The sequence below is a fragment of the Calliphora vicina genome, chromosome 2 (assembly GCF_958450345.1).
Source record: "Calliphora vicina chromosome 2, idCalVici1.1, whole genome shotgun sequence".
Taxonomy (NCBI): Eukaryota; Metazoa; Arthropoda; class Insecta; order Diptera; family Calliphoridae; genus Calliphora; species Calliphora vicina.
This window is the reverse complement of record NC_088781.1, coordinates 33,469,731-33,491,504: the sequence shown is the minus strand read 5'-3', so window position 1 is coordinate 33,491,504 and position 21,774 is coordinate 33,469,731. Positions and strand designations below refer to the sequence as shown.

The 21,774-nt window shown below is 28.9% G+C and overlaps 3 protein-coding genes across 4 annotated transcripts; 1 reads left to right on the top strand and 2 right to left on the bottom strand.

Annotated features, from left to right (window-relative positions):
• Window positions 1-10,334: 10,334 nt before the first annotated feature.
• On the bottom strand, window positions 10,335-11,401 carry RpL40 (ribosomal protein L40). Its single transcript, XM_065499492.1, has 2 exons — window positions 11,256-11,401; window positions 10,335-10,948 (listed from the first exon to the last, which is right to left on the bottom strand). Exon 2 carries the CDS (start codon window positions 10,946-10,948, stop codon window positions 10,562-10,564), a length of 387 nt encoding a protein of 128 aa, XP_065355564.1. The 5' UTR covers window positions 11,256-11,401; the 3' UTR covers window positions 10,335-10,561.
• Window positions 11,402-12,861: 1,460 nt separating this feature from the next.
• On the top strand, window positions 12,862-16,238 carry LOC135952457 (putative lipid scramblase CLPTM1). Its single transcript, XM_065502403.1, has 3 exons — window positions 12,862-13,226; window positions 13,708-14,676; window positions 14,821-16,238. The coding sequence occupies exons 1-3, from the start codon at window positions 13,194-13,196 to the stop codon at window positions 15,745-15,747; spliced, it is 1,929 nt and encodes a 642-aa protein (XP_065358475.1). The 5' UTR covers window positions 12,862-13,193; the 3' UTR covers window positions 15,748-16,238.
• Window positions 16,239-18,141: 1,903 nt separating this feature from the next.
• Window positions 18,142-19,719, bottom strand: LOC135951063 (uncharacterized). 2 transcript variants are annotated; one of them, XM_065500634.1, is made up of 2 exons: window positions 19,271-19,719; window positions 18,142-19,168 (listed from the first exon to the last, which is right to left on the bottom strand). In XM_065500634.1, exons 1-2 carry the CDS (start codon window positions 19,628-19,630, stop codon window positions 18,656-18,658), a joined length of 873 nt encoding a protein of 290 aa, XP_065356706.1. In that variant the 5' UTR covers window positions 19,631-19,719; the 3' UTR covers window positions 18,142-18,655. The 2 variants fall into 2 exon arrangements, with proteins under 2 accessions (XP_065356706.1, XP_065356705.1); XM_065500633.1 differs by having other exon boundaries at window positions 18,142-19,180; window positions 19,271-19,716.
• Window positions 19,720-21,774: the final 2,055 nt, after the last annotated feature.

The window sequence follows — 21,774 nt, the reverse complement described above, 5'->3', positions numbered from 1 at the left end:
AAGACATTAATATAGACAATATGGATATCTAATGATAGATATTTCAAAGACATTTGCAACGACGTATATAAGACCATAGTAAGTTGGACCTACAATGGGTCAAAATCGGAAACAAAAATTTAAAACCGAATTTTTTTTTCACAAAAAAAAAATTTAAAAAACAAAAAAAAATGTTAAAATTTAAAAAAAAAAATTAAAATAACAATCGAAAAATTTAAAATAACAATCGAAAAATTTTTTTTCTCCAAAAAATGACAAAAAACAACTGGAAAAAAAATTAAATTTTGTTTACCTAAAAATATTTAAAATTTTGAAATATAAGTTGGTGAAGGGTATATAAGATTCGGCACAGCCGAATATAGCAGTCTTACTTGTTTTATTCTCACTTATTTTTGCTTTAATTTGAAAACAACTGCCACTGAAGCATACAGATTGCTCACCGAAGCTTATGGTGAATGTGTTTTATCGGTTTCAACGTGCGAGATGTGCGGTTCCGAAGTAATGGCCAGCCAAAAAAGTTGAAAGACTAAGAATTGGAGGCATTACTCCATGATGATTATTGTCAAACTCAACAGGATCTTGCTAAATCATTGGGAGCTACTTAATCAGCAATTTCAAAACGTTTGCAAGCAGAAGGATTCTTTTAAAAACAGAGAAATTAGGTACCATACGAATTAAATCTGAGAGACCTTGAAATGCTGCTTAAACTCTATAAATAAAATCAATTTTGCACCGAATCATTACTTGCGATTCGAAATGTATTCATTACGATAACCCGAAGCGTACGAGATCGTATGTGAAGAGCGGACAACCACTCAAAGCGACACCAAAGCCAATTATCCACGACGCTAAGTTGAGGACATATTCGTTTGAAGCGAGCATTGGCCGAAAAACGCCCAGAATATGCGGGCAGGCATGAAACCGTAATATTTCATCGTGACAACGCTAGGTCACATGATGCAATTCCTGTTATATATATATTCCAGACCTTGTTCTGTCCGACTACTATTTGTCCCGGTCGATGCAGAACGCTCTCTATGGGATACGTTTCACGTCAGAACAGAGTATGCGAAATTGGCTTGCTTTGCTGGCCACAAAAGATGGCTCGTAATCCATATGTTGCCAGAAAAATGGGAAAAGGTCATAGTTAACAATGGCCAATACTTTGAATAGCATCAGTATATCATTATATTACTATATAACGACCGACTTTGCCAACAAAATCTCAATTTCCTTTTTGTTAAGAAACATCAAATCGAATAACTATAATGAATGGCTTCAGTTATATCTTGTTTTGGTGTTGTATACCCGAAGATTGCTTTGTAAACATAAATGGACCGTAAAATATATAAGTAAATTTTGCAAGAAATTTTGAACCCAAAAAATGGGCTTAAGATTAAATTACCTTTAATCTTAAGCCCAAATGTGGATTCCTTATAACAAAAAACTTTTAATTTAGATATCCCAAGTTTTAGAATCTCCCCGACAAAATTTTATAATTTATATTTGGAGAATAAAGAAAGTAAAACACCTATTTCGCCTATAACGCCCATTTAAAGTTATTTATATGAAGGTTTTGAACACATTTCACCGGAATTGTCCAACTAAGTTCCTAAGTACTAAGCAGTAGTGGCTAAAAACAATTGCTACCATAAGGAATATTATCAATTATTGTTTTTTTGTTTTATAAATTTATTTCAAATACGAAGAAAAATGTTTGAAAAATTACAAATTTTTAAATGTGATATAAATCTTAAATATTGTATGAATTTGAATGTCATCATGTCTAAAATCGCGTTTGATTTCATGATTTCATTATGCGAGACACTGTATGTAACTTTACAAACTTGACCATCATAACACTACTTGAATTGCCCTTTATTACTAAAATGTTTGCGATATATTTTTTGTTTGTTATATTTTTTTTCACTCTTTGTTTGAATCTTATAGGCCTTTAAAAAGCATCCCATCCTGAATCTTAGTTCGTTTATTTTGTACTTTTGTTTTTGCATGCCTATGCTATTTTTTATGCGAAAATTTGTTAACCGAAAAATCTGTGAGTTAAATGTTGTTAATGCCCTACACTTTGACATGACCAATACAATGTTGCACGTAGTAGTAGTACCCTACACAATGTAAATGTTATTTCTTACTTCAAATTTGCTACATTTCAAGATTCATCTGTGTAACATCAGGGTACTAAGTAGTTAAGTAGAGTATTATAGAGTCAATAACTATCGACTTATATACTTACTACCGCTGCATCATCTTCTTGCAACACTGGCTGCGGTTTCATTTCCCTACTTTGCTCTTCATTTTTTTTTTTAATTTTTTACAAACAGAAATCGTTTCCATAGGCTGTACGAGTATGTATTTTTTTAGCTCGGTTCAGTTCTGTTTATTTATGTATTGTTTTTTGGTTATTTTATAGTTTTTATTTAATTTGTTTGCCATCTACTTCTCCTGGATTTTATAGGTTTCAGCTTGTTTACTGTTGGTTCTTACTGCTGGAAGTCTTAGTAGTGGTACTATAAAATTACTACTTTAGCTTTTGCTCTTTATACTTCGATACAAGTACGTACACATATGATCAGAATAATAAGTACACTTACACAAATATTCTTTGAACTTAATTTTTGAATATATTAAACACATATTTAATAAGAAGCATTGAGCATTTTGTACACAGAAAAAACTATATTTCAATTCAAACATTTATCACATGTTGAACTGGTTTCAATTATTTCATAATTGAATCAAGTATTCATGTGATCAAAAACAAAATTTTCTGATATTTTCTATTGAATTTTGAATTTGATAATTTTGACAATTGAATATACAATTTTCCTTATTGGTTGAACTTTAAATACAAAAATTATTGAATAGATAATTTTTGCAACTGAAAACACAAAAAATAACAAAAATGTGTTTTCAATTACAAAAATTATCTAATTTAATCGACTCAGAAAGCGATTCTAAGTCGATCGGTATACTTTGAGGTGGGTGTTAGACTAGTATTTTTGGGCTTTGCAAACATCTGCACAAACGCATTATAACTTCCCCACTATGGTGGTGTAGGGTATAAAAATATTTGTAAAATTTTGAATTTACAAGGTAAACTTTTTCGAAAAAGTTTAATAACTTTTGGAAATATAAGCCGATTTTATCAAGTAATATCACATTTTTTTCTATATAAAATTGTATTTCAATCATTGTGCAAATAAAAATAGGTTTCCATAGAAAAAAATGAAAATAACTATTGTTGAATTTGAAAAAATACTAAAAAAAGCCAAACTTTTTATAAAAACTTACACAATTTTTTATAATATACATTTTATGCATACATTTTATGAAAGCTTAATTCTTTGTCTGTGCATAACTGTTTAAGATTTTGAAATCGGTTTAAAAATGTGTGAGTTAGAGTTAATAAAGCACCCTAAAATCGTTTTTACAAAATAACTCAAAATTTTAAGGGTGTTTCAAAATCTTTGAAAACGGTTTTAGTATGTCCTCACCTAGGCCTACAACCCCCATTAGGTCGATTTTCAAGTTCTGACAAAAAGTGTAATTTTGTAGCAGAGTGATGTTATCGGGAACAAAATATTTATAGTGTTAAGTTCGAACAAAGTTGTTCATATTATTTGATCCAAAACTTTTTACCGGTTCAATCAATTTTGTTAATTTTTGGACACCTGAAAAACGTTGTCAACTCAGCGCTAAAGGCTCTGTCATTAGTGCTTTTTTAAAAATTCCGACGTGGAAAAATATTGAATCATTAAACATGTCTATGTTCCTATTCAACACAAAATAACATTACTCCATTCACAGCAATTGTCAGTAGGTGTACATATTATTTTTACCACATCTGTATTTATGTTTAATGCAAGTACTACTGTGGTTTTATGTTTAATTTTTTTTCTCATTGTTTTCAGTATTTTTGGATATTTGCTCCATATTCAGGTTTTATTGGGCACAGTATTTTGTTATGGTTACATTCCTTTCAATTCTTGTTGTTCTGCTAATTCTTTAATATTCTGTTCTGCTATGTATGTAGTATGTTACAGAAATCTGTAACGATACACAGTGTAGAACTATATATAATGACAACAGAAATATTCCAATTTACAAGTCAAGCTCTATACAATTTTAATGAATTGCTGCCACTAGGCACAATGCAGCTGTACATTTTTTGGTATTTTGATTTTTTATCTACTTGTGGTGCGAATAGTGGGATATGATACGAAATTCTGGTACAATTTGCATACTAGTACCCAGCAGTTAAGCAAGTAGACAATGTGTCCCTTATAGACAGTAATTGTCACTAATGTCTGACCATTTGTTTGACTCCAATTTATATACATATTATGAACTCTTTGTAGTACAGAGAGAAGTCAATTGGTTTCTTTATGCATCCCATGTAATCTAGTGTGAAGACAATTGTAACTTAAGTGTATCTAAGTTATCTGGAGTGTAGTCACTTTAAAAGTTTATTTTCTACTGCACTTCTTTGTGAGTTATTCGTAGAAACTGGTTTTATTTAAAAACTTTGTTGATATAATTCTCATACAGTTTATTTTCCTTTTGCTTAAGTATACTGACAGCCTATGGTTATTGGACTGTCTATAATATGTCTTTTTAACTGACTCTATGTAACCGGTATGTAAATCCATACTAGTTGGTGACAGACTCCTAGAACAAATTAAACTTCAATATTTTCAATTTAAAATGGATAATGATTCGACAAAGTTTACAAAATGGTACCTTTTTTGCTTTCATTTAGTACTTTTTACTAACAAATTGTACACCATCAATGAATGTGGATTGCTTTTGCTTGTAGTGATATTAAATTCCTTTGAGATTTTTTTACTATATTCTTCATTTGTATGAATATTTGTTTTTTCTCATGTTTTTAATTAACACAAGACAAGAGAAATATAGTAAAAAAAATATTTGTGGTGAATTTGCAACATTATGCTTTTTAAAAATGCTCTTAAATATTTAATGCTGAATATGACTTATACAAAGAGATGAAACTCTTATACGGTTTACATGAAATTCTAGTTTTATTCTTGATCTTTAATTGGATAATGTATGAGATGTAATGCAATGTAAGTACATATACATTATTCTTTTTAGTATGCTAGAGAAAATGAAGTTCGAAATCAGTTGCACTATGTGCCCTATTAATGTTGCAAAAAAAACAGTGTTAACCTAAATTTGGTTTTGCTTTTTATGAATGCAAAATGTTTCTAATTTAATTAAATAAATTGCTAAGACAACATTTAAAAATTAGGGGCTTAACAAAGTATATTTGCTAATTTGGACCACAATTAGTCCAAGAGAAAATTTTTCTAATTCACGGGATTTATGTTCATTAATTGTTCATTATTACTTAAGGAAAAAACTCCAGTGTTTCTTTAAATTTTGTTCAACTTTAGGAAATTATAACTAAATTATTGCCTTTCAAGCCAAAAATGTCCTAAAATAATCAGGCCAATTATGAATAAAAACTCCACGGGAGTTTTTCCTTTTTCTCATTTTTTCTATTCAAATTCAATGTAAAAAACTCCCATAGAACAAACTCCCGGGGAATTTTTTATTCAACAAGTAAGAGGTTTATATTCGGCTGCGCAGAATCTTATATACTCACCATCAGTAAGTGATATGGGGGGAGGTTAGGATCAATTATGAACCGATTCTCACAAAAGTTGGGAGAAAGATTTTGTTTCATATAAAACATATATACAATTTCACGATATTAATTATTATAAGCAGGGACCCGAAATAACTGTTATTATACCCTTCACCTTCGTGAGAAGGGTATATATAAGTTTGTCATTCCGTTTGTAATTTCTACATTTTTCATTTCCGACCCTATAAAGTATATATATTCTGGATCCTTATAGATAGCGGAGTCGATTAAGCCATGTCCGTCTGTCTGTCTGTCTGTCTGTCTGTCTGTCTGTCCGTCTGTCTGTCTGTCTGTTGAAATCAGTTTTCTGAAGACCCCAGATATCTTCGGGATCCAAATCTTCAATAATTCTGTCAGACATGCTTTCGAGAATTTTGCTATTTAAAATCAGCAAAATCGGTCCACAAATGGCTGAGATATGAGGAAAAAACCAAGACAACCTCGATTTTTTACCTATTTTTTTACCTATATCTGGATTATTACGACATTAATATAGACAATATGGATATCTAATGATAGATATTTCAAAGACATTTGCAACGATGTATATAAGACCATAGTAAGTTGGACCTACAATGGGTCAAAATCGGGAAAAAAATTTTGAACCCGAATTTTTTTTAAAAAAAAAAAATTGAAAAAACAAAAAAAATTTTTAAAATTTAAAAAAAAAAAATTTTTAAAATTTAAAAAAAAAAAAATTCAAATTTAAAAAAAAAAAATTTTAAATTTAAAAAAAAAAAATTTTAATTTAAAAAAAAAAATTAAAATAACAATCGAAAATTTTTTTTTTCCAAAAAATTCAAAAAACAACTGGAAAAAAATTAAATTTTGTTTTCCTAAAAATATTTAAAATTTTGAAGTATAATTTGGTGAAGGGTATATAAGATTCGGCACAGCCGAATATAGCACTCTTACTTGTTTTTTTTTAAATAAGCAATTGGTTATAGAAAAAATAACTGCAAACAAATAGGTCCCGTAATAACAATTATAAATAACTCAAAAAAGTTTTAGTCTATGATAACCATTATGAAAAATTTAAATTTTTTTAGGTCTTTGATAACCATTATGAAAGATTTTTATTTTTTTTGGTCTTCAATAATTATAATGAAAGATTTTTATTTATTTCGGTCTCTGATAACCATTATGAAAGATTTTTATTTTTTTTGGTCTTCAATAACCATTATAAATGATTTTTATTTTTTTGGTCTTTGATAACCATTATAAAAAAATTTTATTTTTTTGGTCTTCGATAGACTACAGCCATTACAAATATTTATATCCTACACCACCATAGTGATATAGCGTATATAGTGCCCCAAGAACGAAGTCTATTGAATTTGGTTAAAATCGGTCTATTATTTCTCCTAGCCCCCAAACGATTGTCCTATCTGAAACTAGATAATCCCTCATAAATATCTTAGTTATATAGATATCCAAACAAAATTCAGCACAAATAAGTGTTATATAAGACGAACTATCACTACTAAATTTTGTGACGATTGGTGCATAATTAGTCATAGCTCCCATACAAGGCCCACTTCCGAAAAGCATTTTAACGAGTATAAATTTCTTAAAAATGTTGGTATTCAAATAAAATTTAGCACAAATAACTTTCATATATACAGAAGACATGCCACTTAATTTTATGCCGATTGGTCCATAATTAGTCATAGCTATCACATATTGCACATTTTAAAAGAAAACTGTTTATAATCATAAATATTCTTGATTCTTATGAAATTCTGGAACAATTTATCTTTCTCTGTCTATTTTAAAATACAAGAAAACCAGGTCCATACGACCAAAAAACTTTGTTGGTACTCATAATGTTTACGGAAGACCAAAAAAAATAAAAATCTTTAATAATAGTTATCAAAGACCTAAAAAAATTAAAATATTTTATAATGGTTATTGAAGACCAGAAAAAATAAAAATCTTTTATAATGGTTATTAAAGACCTAAAAAAATAAAAATCTATCATAATGGTTATTGAAGACCAAATAAAATAAAAATTGTTTATAATGGTTACCAAAGACCAAAATAATATTGGTTATTTTTAACTGTTATTCAGGGACCATTTTTCAAAAATTCTTGATAAACAATTATTTCAGGATTTTTTCCAATATTGGTTATAACAGTTATGTCCCTGATTATAAGACATTATGAATGTACAAGTCATTTTCTTGTAAGGGCACTAGAGACCATAGTTGGGGGTAGTGCACTAAATGTTGATTGAAATCAGCATTGCACTATCACTCACTAAAATTGCAAAAAATTTAGTTTGCACTATTTTTTATCAGCTTAAGTGATAATGCTTATTTCTTAACTAGCACTAAAAAAAATAGTGATAGTGATAATTTTATAACTATCAATAAACGAAGATTTAGTGCAAAAATCTGCACTACAATTAATTAGTGCAAAATTTTAACATGCAATCAAAAAAAGGCTGCATTAAACATTCTATCACTAAATTTTCAAAAATGAGTAGTCATGAAATTGTTGAATCTAAATTCGAAAAATAAAAATTTTAAATATTTTTTGTTATTTTTAATGAAATATTAGTCTTAAGTTTTAAATTAGTGTACAGGAATAAACTTAAACCATTTTGAACTTAAAAATTTAGTGCACAATTTGAAGTTGCACTCAAATTAGTGCATACAAAAAGGTTGCAATAAACTGATGATTGCATTTTTTTAAATCAACTAATTTAATTTTGAGTGCAAAATTTTTTAACTCACTATCACTAATGTTTAGTGAGGCTGCTAATTTTCAACTCAGCACTAAATATGAACAAAATGATTGCAATAATTTTGCACTATCTCTAAGTATTAGTGCAATCTGCAAAATTAGTGCACTACCCCCATCTATGCTAGAGACAAATGTTGCTGGCTGTTGGTTCTACTACCAATATTTCTACAAATATTTCGATATGTTACAAACGGAATGACAAAATCCCTTCTTCTTTTTGATGATGGGTATTAAAATGTATAAATAAAAAAAAAACATTAAACAAATATTGTATGCATACTTTTAGGTGTTACAAACAAATATTTCTTCCATTAGCTTTCGTGTTTAAAATGTTTAAAAAGTGCTTCCTTAAGGTATGTGAAGTTTGTGTGACAGAATGAATTAGTGAAAGCTAACGAAACACACTGTTTCACAATATCGAAACTGATTTTGGTTTCCTTCCCTAACTTCATATTTATTTGATCGAATCAGTTTTTCGCTTAGAATGCTAACGAAATCTTTCATTCGATATTGTGAAACGGGCTAAAATTTGAGCCCCTTTTGAATTAAAAGAGTATTTGAAATCCCTTTAAAAATTATATAGTAAAAGTTTGATTGCGAACGAATACTTATTCAAACGTGAGAGTTATGTTGTTTTTGTGATTCTCTTATTGGACATCAAATAGAATGTATAGAAAATTATAATGGGATGTTCCCATTTGTTAAATTTTATTCAATACTAGTTGACCGCCCCGGCTTCGCCCGGTGTCATTTACTAATGTTAGTTCTTCAAGTTTATCCAACCCTGCCTGTTTATTTATTAGGAAATAAAATAATACATGGACCATTTAATTTTTATATATATAGATTAATTCTAACAAGTATCTGAATTGTTGGATGTTAATGATACAATTATAAATTGCTGTAGGTACGATTTCACTCATATTACAATACAATTTCCTGTTTCTCATTTGTTGAATTTCTTTCAAAATTTATTCCGACATGTATCGGAATAATTGAAATATGTTTTTGTAACAAAAGTTTATAAAAAGTTCGACGAGGAATAATGGGGCAAATTACCACATTTGTGATCGAATAAATCTGTTCGTAATTTTCATATTTAAGATTAAGGCATTCGATATCTAGCAATTATAATTAATTTTCGGTACGAAAACTTATTCGTTCACGAATGCGGTAAATCGGCTTTAGTTTTCACAAGATAATAGATTTCTGAGCAAGATATGGAAAAATTCAACATTTCTTTAAAATTTGAAAATTTATGGTCACATTCGCTGACAGGGTTTGTGATCAATGATAAACGGTTTTGACATTTGAAATGTTATTATGAAATGCTAATCCAAAATTAGTAATCCTATACCTAACAGAACATATAAATTTGCCGATCAATGCATCAATGTTTAGCTTTTAAAATTCCGTTAAAAGTTGTAAATTCACAAACCAAAAACTTTTTTTGTAAACAAATTGTTAAAAACAAGAGAAACAAATCTCATGTTCACTTTAAAAACTAAATGCGACTTCATCCTAAAAAATTGTTAAAATAAAATTCTGTAACAGTGCCCCTCACTATTACAAAACTGGATGTTTTGTTCATATTTGTGAGCAATGACGTAGTTGGATGACGTATTTTGTTTAAATCATACGTACAAATTAATTTTAATTAATCAATGATCCTAAATAAGTAATTTTTATATTCATCAATTTATGATATGGAACATCGAAAACTTCTAAGTTCAATTTGTTTATATAAAAATAATCTAAATTCTAGCTAAAAGTTTATTTTGTGCAACATATGTATGAAAACTAATTTACCTAATAAACCTTTGTCCAAAATAAAATTTAGTTTCTACAAAAATCTCTAATCATTTTATGTTCACAAAGAAATAAAATAAACATATTTTCTATGTATCATTTTTATAAAAAATGTTTTCCATATATTCACCAAAATTAGTTACTAGTATGATGTTGTTACAGTAATTTTAATTTCAGTTTATTTAAAATAAATATAAAAAATTAAAAAAACTTGGTTTGTAGTTTTGAATGTATACATAGAAAAAAAGGGAGTATGATAGTCTGCTTCTCCCAGAGCATTGTGATTGTGACATCCATCCACATTCCAGTAGTCTACTTCAACTTCTTCTTGGGACGCAAGTTGTTGGTGTGACCGCACTTCTTCTTACGGCAGTTGGTAGCACGAGGATGGAGACGAGCATAGCACTTACGGCAGATCATTTTGTCGCAGTTGTACTTTTGTGCCAAGATACGCAAAGAGGGTTCAATGATACCACCACGAAGACGGAGTACCAAATGTAAGGTGGATTCCTTTTGGATATTGTAGTCGGACAAGGTGCGACCATCTTCCAATTGTTTACCGGCGAAGATCAAACGTTGTTGATCTGGGGGAATACCTTCTTTGTCTTGGATTTTAGCCTTGACATTTTCAATGGTGTCGGAAGGCTCGACTTCCAAGGTAATGGTCTTACCAGTTAAAGTTTTGACGAAGATCTGCATCTATAATAAACATAAAGAGAAAATACATTAAATTCACTTTATTTACATTAGTAAACATGAAATTATAATAAAATACAAAAATATTTGTTCCACGAAAAATACACATACATTTTTGCGACGTGTTTCATGTTTAAACAATTTTTTTAGGTTATGTGCTTTAATATATTTTTTAAACTATAATTTTCAACAATTTCCATGGTATTTTCTTTTGTTTCACTAACTTACTGTATTTTATTATAATTAAAATATTTTTTCTTAATTTTTTTCAATGAATTTCACAATTTTTTAAATTATTTTTTTTTCTTACCTTAAGAAACGTGCAGTCAAATGCTAATCAAAAATCAAAAAGGAAATTTCCAAGATGGCGGGAAATTATTGACGTTTTTTGTCGAAGGGAAATTTTTGTTAATCTTTAGACTTGCCAACTATTATTTTTTTAATGACAGTATTGTTAAAAATCTTTATGGGTAATTTTTTATTATTATTTTTGTATAATGAAAAAATATACTGAAAATGTAGTTTACTAATTAATTTTGAAAAATAATAATGTACAAATTTATAGTCCAATTTTTCTATTTTTTTTATTAATTTTGTTAATAGATTGTTTTAAAATTTTATATTTTGAAATATATTGAAAGTAAATAAAAATATTTATAAAAAAAGTGACCTCAACTATAAATAAAATTGATAATATACAAATATAGTTTACTAATTTATATCAAAAATATAATACCTACTTTTTAAACTTAAAATTAATATTTTATTGGATATTGATTTCATACATAAAAATATTTGAACAAATAATTTTGTTCAAAAAATTAGTGAAGGTATTTTTCAACTAAATTGCCTAATGTGAAACGGGTTTTGTTTTTCAAAACATATAAAACATAAACAAACAAATAATAATCATCTGTGTTCATAACTTCATCTTATAAAATACACCTTGATTTCCATTTTTGATTTCCATATTTGTGTTAATTTCAATTCTTTTTTAATTTTTGTATATTGCATTAATAATTAATGTCAGACCATTACCATTAAAATACTATTACCGAAATAAAAACAAATACCGTTACCGCTAAATTACCAAAATAATTCAACTTTGCGCTACCTTTTTAGGTTATTGTTAACGCCATTAAATAAAGAATTTATCCCACAACAACATTTTTATTTATGTGTCTTTAGAATAAAGAAAAAGATAATAATATTTAAAACAAATAATTTTTCAACGTTTCTTGTAACTTTGTAAAAATATATTTACAATAAAAATTAATTAAGTATAATGGTGGTTCCGAAACTGAACAGCTTCTTTCTATAAATTGACGAACGAATAGTGTACAAACGAATACCATACAAATTTTCATATTTTTTATTAAACTTTTAGCGAATGAATGACGTCACAATAATAAAAGAAATTAAGTTTTCGATTTTATTGAACGAATTTTATAATTTTCAAACAAAATTCTTGAACATTTGAAACATGAACATGAAAACTATATGAAAAAAAATTCTTTGATTTTTCGTATTATAAATAAACTCGTTTTATAAAAAGAGGCTGTTAGTTTTTATAAAAATTTTTTTTTATTTTTTTAAACTTCAAATTTACAAAGAATTTCGTTTGGAAATTATAAAATTCTTTTAATAAAGTCAAAAACTAATTTTCTTTCGTTATTGTGACGAATTGAATGAGCTGTAAGTAAATATGTAGTTTTTTCCAAGCCACTACTGTGAAATTTCCCTTCCATTTCTTGCATGTAGTTGGCAACTAATCAAGTATTTTTTAAACTACAGCCAACTTCATGCGGGTTCTTTCAACATGTGATAAGAAATTCACCACACCAGCATACGAAAATTTCACCACAATGAGCAAATAACTTTTTTTCCACCAAAGAGAGCAATATTATTTTTTTAAGCAAAATCATTCTCGCTTTTTTCAATCAAGAACTTTTTGAAGCCGCTTAGACGGTTTTTTTATATTAATAGTACATCGTATTAATTAATTAAACCTGTATAGTATGAAGTAATCAAGTAAACTTTAATTTAAAGGAAAAGTTAATTGTTTTAAAAAGGGACACGTATTGTTTCTGAACAAAAGGCAACGTGGTGGGAAAACAGAACCGAGGAAGAAATCTTACTGCAAATTGTTGAATTATATTTGCAGAAAAAAATATGCAAATAAAACAAAAAATATATTAAACTATATGCAGATTTAATAGAATTTATTAAGTAATATAAACAAGAAATCATGTCTACAGAAGCACAAACCGCTGGGAATGAGGTAAGATGGAGCTGCATAAAAACAATTGTGTAAAAAAAATTATGAAAAATTATGTTAAGGTCAATGTAATGCAAATGAACACGTACATAGTTGATTGAATTTTGCCTGGTGTCGGAAGAATGATTGACTGCATAAGAGTATTTATGAATGATATAAATGAAAAAAAAATTTTGTTTTTATATTTTCTTTTTTCATAAAATGTTTATTTTAAGAAAATTTATTGTAAGGACTTTATTTTATAAAACGAAACGACAAAGTTAAAAAAATTTGTTTGGATAAAATTCAAGTTTACCTTTTTCCTAGTATTTTTTAAATACTAGAATAATATACTTTTCGTTTCATAAAATAAGGCTCAATCAAGGAAATACAAATAATATGAAATTTTACAATAAAATTTTTTGAATATTCAAAAATACTCTAAGTGGAAATTTACAAAATTCTATCAAAACAATCCTACTAAAAGCTGGTATTCTTCTTTTAGGTGGCTGAACAAAATGGTGAAGCAAATGCTCCCGTTGAAGGCCAAGCTGATGGTCAACCGCAACCACCACCTGCATCAAGAATGGAGTCATTCTTTGCCATGACTAAATCCTTGATACTCCGCGCACTCATTATTTATTTCGTCTCCTCCTTCTTCAGAAAAGGTACACCACCTGTCACAACTCCAAATCAAAAATCGCCCGCTGCTTCTGGTCCCAAAATACACGCATGGAATTATTTTGAAAATGGCACTCTTTTTGATTTGCACGTATGGCTGTCGGAAAATGCCGATGACGTCAACTTCCAACAAACATCAAATTTACTCTGGCTTCAAGAAGATCTAACATACGGCGATTGGATATCAGGACCAAATCGCGATGGTCAACATTATCATCAAGTCACCGTTAAGGCTTCACCCAAACTAATGAGCAATGGTTCCGTTTACCTGCATGCTTTCGTTACAAAGTCTGGCGAATCACCGGATCCAAAAGCGCCGAATTTTGCCAAAAACGGTTTAATGGGTTATCAACAGAAGCAGCTGAATAAATTCAAGAAAATACGTGTTAATCGTAATTATAATTTGTTGGCTAGCGAACAAGAGAAATTGGCATTTGAACTGGCCCAGGCTAATTTGAAAGATACAATAGTATCTCATTGGCATCCAAATCTGACACTTAACGTTGTAGTAGATCAAACAAACTGGGCGCAAGGTACAGTGCCTCCGCCATTGGATGAATATGTGAAATTTGTTGATGGCGGTAAAACGTATTTGCCCATTGTTTTTGTTAATGACTACTGGAATCTACATCGTGATTACTATCCCATCAATGAGACAACCCCTGAACTACCATTACATTTGACTTTCCAGCCCATTGGCATGTTTAAATGGCAATTGTACGCTGCTCAACAAATGAAAAATAAATTTGCCGGTAATGTTTTGGGTGAACTAATGGCATCGGGTGGCGGCGAGGTAAGCTCTAAAATATATGAAATTTATTTATTTAAAAATATATCCATTATTGTATACGTATTCGTTTGAGATACGCAGATAATGGATAGATAAAAAAAATGTTTCCAACATGATATTCTAACAATTCTCCCATTCCCCTTTCAGGAAAATGATGAAGACCAAGATTCCCTAAAAGAGACCATGTTGGAGACAAATATATATCTTTTGGGTTTAACAATAGCCATCTCCATATTACATTCAGTCTTTGAGTTATTGGCCTTCAAAAATGACATACAATTTTGGAATAACCGTCAATCTCTGGAAGGTCTTTCCGTACGCTCAGTATTTTTTGGTGTTTTCCAATCGCTTATCGTTTTACTGTATGTGCTAGACAATGAAACTAATTTCATGATTCGTGTATCCTGTTTCATTGGCTTGGGCATTGAAGTCTGGAAAATTCACAAGGTTGTCGATATCAACTACAATACGGATCAGAAATTGTTTGGCGTGCTACCGAAAATCTCCTTTAAGGACAAGGGCTCATATTCCGAAAGCGAAACCAAAGCATACGATAATTTGGCATTTAAATATCTGGGCTGGATTTGTTTCCCCCTTCTAGTTGGCTATTTTGTGTACTCCATGGTTTATAATGAACATAAAGGCTGGTATTCCTTTTTGTTGAACATGTTATATGGTTATTTGCTGACATTTGGCTTCATTATGATGACACCACAATTGTTTATTAATTACAAATTGAAATCTGTTGCCCATATGCCGTGGCGCATGATGACCTATAAGTTCTTGAACACATTTATTGACGACATATTTGCATTCGTTATTAAAATGCCCACTATGTATAGATTGGGTTGCTTCCGTGATGATATTGTATTCTTTATATTCCTCTACCAACGCTGGCACTATAGTGTTGATCTTAAGCGTGTTAATGAGTTTGGTTTCTCTGGTGAAATGGCTGAGCAAGCTGCACAAAAGAAATTGGAGGGTACCACACAAGCTCTTAAAGACACACCGAAAGAGGAAAAACCAGCGCCAGCTGCTAAACCCAAATCGGCAGCAGATAAAAAACAGGATTAATTTTAAGCATTTCCTTTTTCTAGTAAATGTATATTAAATAAAACAATTTTATATAGGTCAAGAGATTTTATTGAAATCTTTTATTAAACATAAAAAAACAAATGTAGTTCATCTTTTTTAAAACAATTAATCTAAATTCTTATGTTCTCTACACTTTGTTGCTGTAGTTTTATAATTTGTTTAAACATATAAAAGAAAATCTTTATTTGTAATTCCATTATTCTATCGTTTCCTAATTTATAAAACATTTGTATTATTTGTTGTTTGTTTATTTAATAAAATAATGAATATTGAAAGCATATCACATTCATTATTTTATGACTTCTATATACGGACTATTCAAAAGACAAAACAGAGGAAAACAAATTAAAAAAACCTACCACTAATATGTATTGTAATTTATAATGATGGCTTTCTTTACATGTTGTGTATAAATAAAATATATTGAAAATGAATTTAAACAAAAATAAAATTAATATGAACTTACCCAACCACATTTGAACCTATTATATTAAACCGAATAGGTAAGCAATAAAATCATTTAATCTTATCTTTGAAAGCCCTTATCGTCGTATTGTGTGTGCTAGCTCAACAATGCATTAATCAGTGTTTACATATCGCTCACATAACTCAAAAATTCAAATTTTTTAAGGGTTTCTAATTCTCTAACAGAACTCTTTCAGATAACACAATGAGTGGTAATGGCATACATATATAAGTTTGTAGAGTCTGGTTTTAAAATTTGACTGAATTCAGGAACTTTTATAAAGGAAAAACCTAAATTATGGAATTTTAATATACAAACGTATTTTGAATATAAATAATAGAACACAAAAATTTATATTTTATTGTAAAAAATCTTAGCAAGAAAAAAACAATATTAAAATTTACAAAGTAAAATGGATTTCCAAATAACTTATAAACATGATTAATATATCCGATATAGTCCGTTACAAAATTGGTTACTATTTAAAATCAAGAAAATCGGAACATAAATGGCTGAGATATAAGAAATCACGAATAACACGATTTTTTTAACATAGTTTTATTTCATTAAAGTTTTTAAAAAAATGTTCAGCAAAATTTTATTTGTTTTAACAAAATTAAATTTTTTCACCATTTTCTTTTACCAATTTTTTTTTCTTTGGTGAAGGGTATATAAGATTCGGCACAAAATATATCTTATTTTTTTTACTTGAAACTTGCATTAGGTGTGCGATATGTATGTATGTAGTATCTATAGTGGAATTAAATGATTTGTTTGATTGTTTAAGATAAACAATGGTAGTTTAATTTGATATAAAACATGCAATGCTGATATACATATAATTGTATTTGCTATTAAGAAATGTTTAACTTAATCAGTGGTTCTCGGTAATTTCTGTTTTAAGACCCAACAGAAAATGTATTCAATACATTTTTGAATTTAGTATAAAACAAATTTAACATTTTCTGTATTAAGGTTTTTCAGTTATGGTTTTGGTTTTTCAGCCTTTGGAAATAACTATATTAAATAAATTATACAATTTTTGACATCGTTAGAATCTATTGTTGCTTCCTTTTTTCTCGGAACCATGAACGATATATTGATGAATTCTAGAGGTTAGACATGATAAACTATGAATCAAACAGGTCTGTCACATAATCTGTACGAAAGTGAAAATATTGGCATTTTTTTAATAACGTTTTGGTTTATTTTTGGTATTTAAATTGTGTTATCGGCAAATTGCCAGTTTATCCCGCGTCGATCTATATCTGTATATATGGAACTGTATTAAGGTTTTTTAATTTGTTAAGCTTTGTGGCTGAGCAATACTGTTTTAATATAAGCTTTAAAATTGCACAGTTTTGTGGGCACAAAAACATGTGTGGGGAAATCGCGTCAATGTTCACAATTTGGTAATTTTATGAAAATAATATTTGATGGCGAACAAATGTTCTAACAACTTTGTTCGAACATATCATCGATCAGAATCGTCCACACGACTTCATGTGCAGACAAAAACAATTCATAAAAATTGTTCTTAATTATATTTTGTAACTAAATAACTATGGAATTTATTGGTATAAAAAATAAAATAATTTTTTTATTAAAACAATTTTATTTCATTATAAATTTTATTCACATCAAATTAAAAATGTTTAATTAAAATAAGACTGAAACGATATTTCCAAAAAACCAGATAACGGAATGGGAAAAGTGAAACAAGTTTTAAATGAAAACCTATATTTTAAATTTGTTTCCTTATCGTAGTAAAATTTCCTGGTATCAAGTTTTTTTTCGACAAATAAATTATAAATCTTAAACCCAATTTCAAAAATTAAAATGATTTTAGACTAAAGATTTTATTAAACAAAAAGTTATGGAATTTATTGGTATAAAAAATAAAATAATTTTTTTATTAAAACAAATTTATTTCATTATAAATTTTATTCACATCAAATTAAAAATGTTTAATTACAATAAGACTGAAACGATATTTCCAAAAAACCAGATAACGGAATGGGAAAAGTGAAACAAGTTTTAAATGAAAACCTATATTTTAAATTTGTTTCCTTATCGTAGTAAAATTTTCTGGTATCAAGTTTTTTTTCGACAAATAAATTATAAATCTTAAACCCAATTTCAAAAATTAAAATGATTTTAGACTAAAGATTTTATTAAACAAAAAGTTATTTTCAAAAGTATAATGCTAAATATTATAGGTATTTAGTTTGGAATAGAAACAGTAAAGAAAAATACAGATTTAAATACCATAACATTTAGATATTTTGCTAGAAAAAACGTGACACTTTAATGAGAAAATGAAACATATGTTTTACTATCTGATTTTCAAATTATCTATGTGATATCATTTCGTTACTTGGTCTTTTAGATTACAACTAAAAATTGGATAGGTATTAAAATTTAACTTGAATCGTTGAAAGCTTCTTCAATCAATTCACTATAACTATCTTCGGATTCCGATTGTGACCATGACTCATGTCCATTTTTTGAGGATGTTATATGTTCTAAAGTTTTCTTGGTAAGTATGGTATGTATTTCAGACATGGCCAATATTGCTACATCCAACGGTAATTGTTGTAACTGAAGAGCAATCGTTTTTCCGAAAGAGATGTACAAATTTTTACATTGGGAATTATTGACGGTTGGTGATGATGGTACATTAGAGATAGCTGATTTGTTTGGTTTTATATCACCGCTAATTTTTCTTTTCAGCGGTCGTGAAGCTAAAGATCGTGGATGCATAATTTTGGGAGAACTCCTCATTGGCATTTGCGGCGGCGAGTGCTCAGGCTCTGCATCATGTTCGATAAATGATTCAGCTTTGAAATTGATTTCTGGCTGTTTAAGATCCACTTCTTCTTCTCTGTCTATGAAAGTTAACAATTCTTCATCTTCAACTGCGTCTGGGGAAATCTGAACACTTTCCTATTAAAATTCATCATGATTTTGTCAATATCATGACAACATATTGTATCATGATTTTGTCCATATGTATTTATTTATATTATTACTTACAAACTCTACATCTGTGTGTTCTGCATCACTTCCAACTTTCCGCCAAACCACTATGTTGTGTAAGAAATCCAACTCATTGTAGTAAAATAATGATGGTTTATAGGGAGTACCATCGCTACATTTCCTTGATACTTTCTTTTTTTCAGCTACATAGGCTGAACGCAAATATTTCACTTTACGTTTTACTTCATTCACGTCTTTTTGAAAGTAATCCGCGATCTCGGTCCAAGCTTGCTGCTTTGCCGTTTTACTTTTGTAGTCCGGACTATTGTAATTCCATAAACAATCATACTGCTTGTAGTGGTGTATCAGTTCTTTGATATCTATATCACCAAAATGTTGCCTGGAAAACTGACTCATTTTACCAGTTGTATTTTCTTCCAATAGTCTTGTTTTATTAAAACACAAATTTATTTAAAAAATGCGACAAAAATATCGTTTTTAGCTTGTAAACAAGTTGTCAGCTGCTCTGCTAATCAGTGTTGCCAAGACAATGAGAATTGTAAATTACACATGACGTACTCCTAAATTACACATCAAAAGAACAAATTACATATCATAAAATGGTGTCTCCACACGTACTAAACTTGGAAATATATATGTACCCAGCTGTTAAATTCCATTGCAATACCATATTTTAACATTGTACATATATTCTAAATAATTGTTCAAACATTTTTCAAAGAATTATTGTCTAACTAAACTGTAAAATTTGTTTTTACATTGCACAACCAAAACAGGACAAAAATAATAATATTAAAAATAAATAAAATTTAAGAAAAATCAAGATTTAATTAAAAATATTTAATTCTTATGTTAGGAAATAAAAACTACGACTGGAGATGGAAGTAATCTATTTTTAACTATACTAACTTTCGATATCGGACACTCCATTGCAAGAATTACGCTATAATAATAGAGTATTAAGTTAAAAAGTTTACCATTATGTAAAAATTTTGAGTTTAGTAGTGGCAACACTGCCACTATATGAAACCGCTTTTCAAAATACAGTGCAGGTAAAAACTCTTCCCAAAGTAAATTAATAAAGTAGCGACAGTACTACAACAAATACAACATTTACAAAAACCACAAGCAATTTTGTTTTTGGTTTAAGGTCTGAGCTTTCAAAGTTGCCTGTTGTTGTTTTTGCTTTTGGGCTTGTTGTATTTTTCGCCACAACAACCACAAGTGAATTGACAGTTCAGACCAAAGTAAAAAAAATAGTCAGCTGTTCTAATGAGTCTACTTTATTAATTTACTTTGACTCTTCCCTTCGGCACAAAGTATACAGAGGTGTCAAATTTGACAGTTCAAAAACACTAAAATCAGCTTTTTTTGAAATTGTTTCGATAGAAAGAGAAAACAAATTTGCGGTTTAATACAGACAGTGCGTTAAAACAAACAACTATATAAATAAGCACAAAACCAAACTGGCTGAAATTGTTTCGAGCGAAAGAGACAAATATATATTTTTTGTCGTGTCGCCTCTGTATACTTTGTGCCTTCGGCAAGGCTGTATGTGTATAATTAAGAAAATTTTTTTGAAGACATTTTCCGAAAAATATTATATCTATCGAAATTGGCGACGCGCCGAAACGGCATAAAATATAGCGTCGTATTTTAATCAGAAAATATTTCATATACTTTATTTTGATGAAGGTTTGACTCATAAAGTTCGCTTATCCAAAATACAAAACAACTATTACAATTTAGTCGGTCAAGCCTGACCATATTATGCCCTACACAGTAGTCTTTTGAAAATTTAAATTCCTTTCGTGGTTTTCGGGCATCACTTTGGTGAATGGACACAAAACCTATAGCCTTTTTATTTTATTTATTTTTTTTATTTATTTATTATTTTTTTTCAACAACCTAGCTTATTGGCCATAATCGGTTATAAATTTCTACTTAATGAAGTAGATATTTATGCCATTATTTCAGAAATAATGGAGACTTAAAGTTTGTTTCAGGGATTTTAAAATTTTTGTGTTTTTGTCAATACAGTGAGCATCAAAAGTGAGTAAACACCCGCGAATTTTTTGATTTTTTTAGGATCATGAAAAACATTATAGTCCGACTTAAATCTTTTTTTTTCACAACCGAATCTATTATTCAACTCCATCTCCAACAAACCTAAACATTAAAATTTTAATCGATGAATAAATTTTAGGATTTTCATTATCTTAAAAAAAAATCAAATAATTTTTGGTGCATACTCACTTCTGAGGCTCACTGTATATATGATTTAAAGATTTATGATCGTTAACATGATTTACTAAGTGGGTCTCTATGGACTGATCGTCATCGCCACTTGTGTTAACTTTTATTGGGCAACCAACATTTTTAAGGCATTTATGCTGGTGAAATTGATTTTCGGAAGTGGGCCTTATATGAGCACAATGACTAATTATTAACCAATCGTCATACCGTTTTGTGGCATGACATCTGTATATATGAGGATACCGATCATTCTATTACGGAAAGACATTTGTATTGGACTAGGT

What these genes read in the sequence shown, in the direction of transcription:
- RpL40 (XM_065499492.1), bottom strand. Translation starts at nt 10,948, where the DNA reads ATGCAGATCTTCGTCAAAACTTTAACTGGTAAGACCATTACCTTGGAA.
- LOC135952457 (XM_065502403.1), top strand. Translation starts at nt 13,194, where the DNA reads ATGTCTACAGAAGCACAAACCGCTGGGAATGAG. An exon ending in CACAAACCGCTGGGAATGAG is followed by an intron (nt 13,227 to 13,707) that starts GTAAGATGGAGC and finishes TTCTTCTTTTAG; the next exon opens with GTGGCTGAACAAAATGGTGA. An exon ending in TGGCATCGGGTGGCGGCGAG is followed by an intron (nt 14,677 to 14,820) that starts GTAAGCTCTAAA and finishes TTCCCCTTTCAG; the next exon opens with GAAAATGATGAAGACCAAGA.
- LOC135951063 (XM_065500633.1), bottom strand. Translation starts at nt 19,630, where the DNA reads ATGAGTCAGTTTTCCAGGCAACATTTTGGTGATATAGATATCAAAGAA. An exon ending in AACACACAGATGTAGAGTTT is followed by an intron (nt 19,181 to 19,270) that starts GTAAGTAATAAT and finishes GAATTTTAATAG; the next exon opens with GAAAGTGTTCAGATTTCCCC.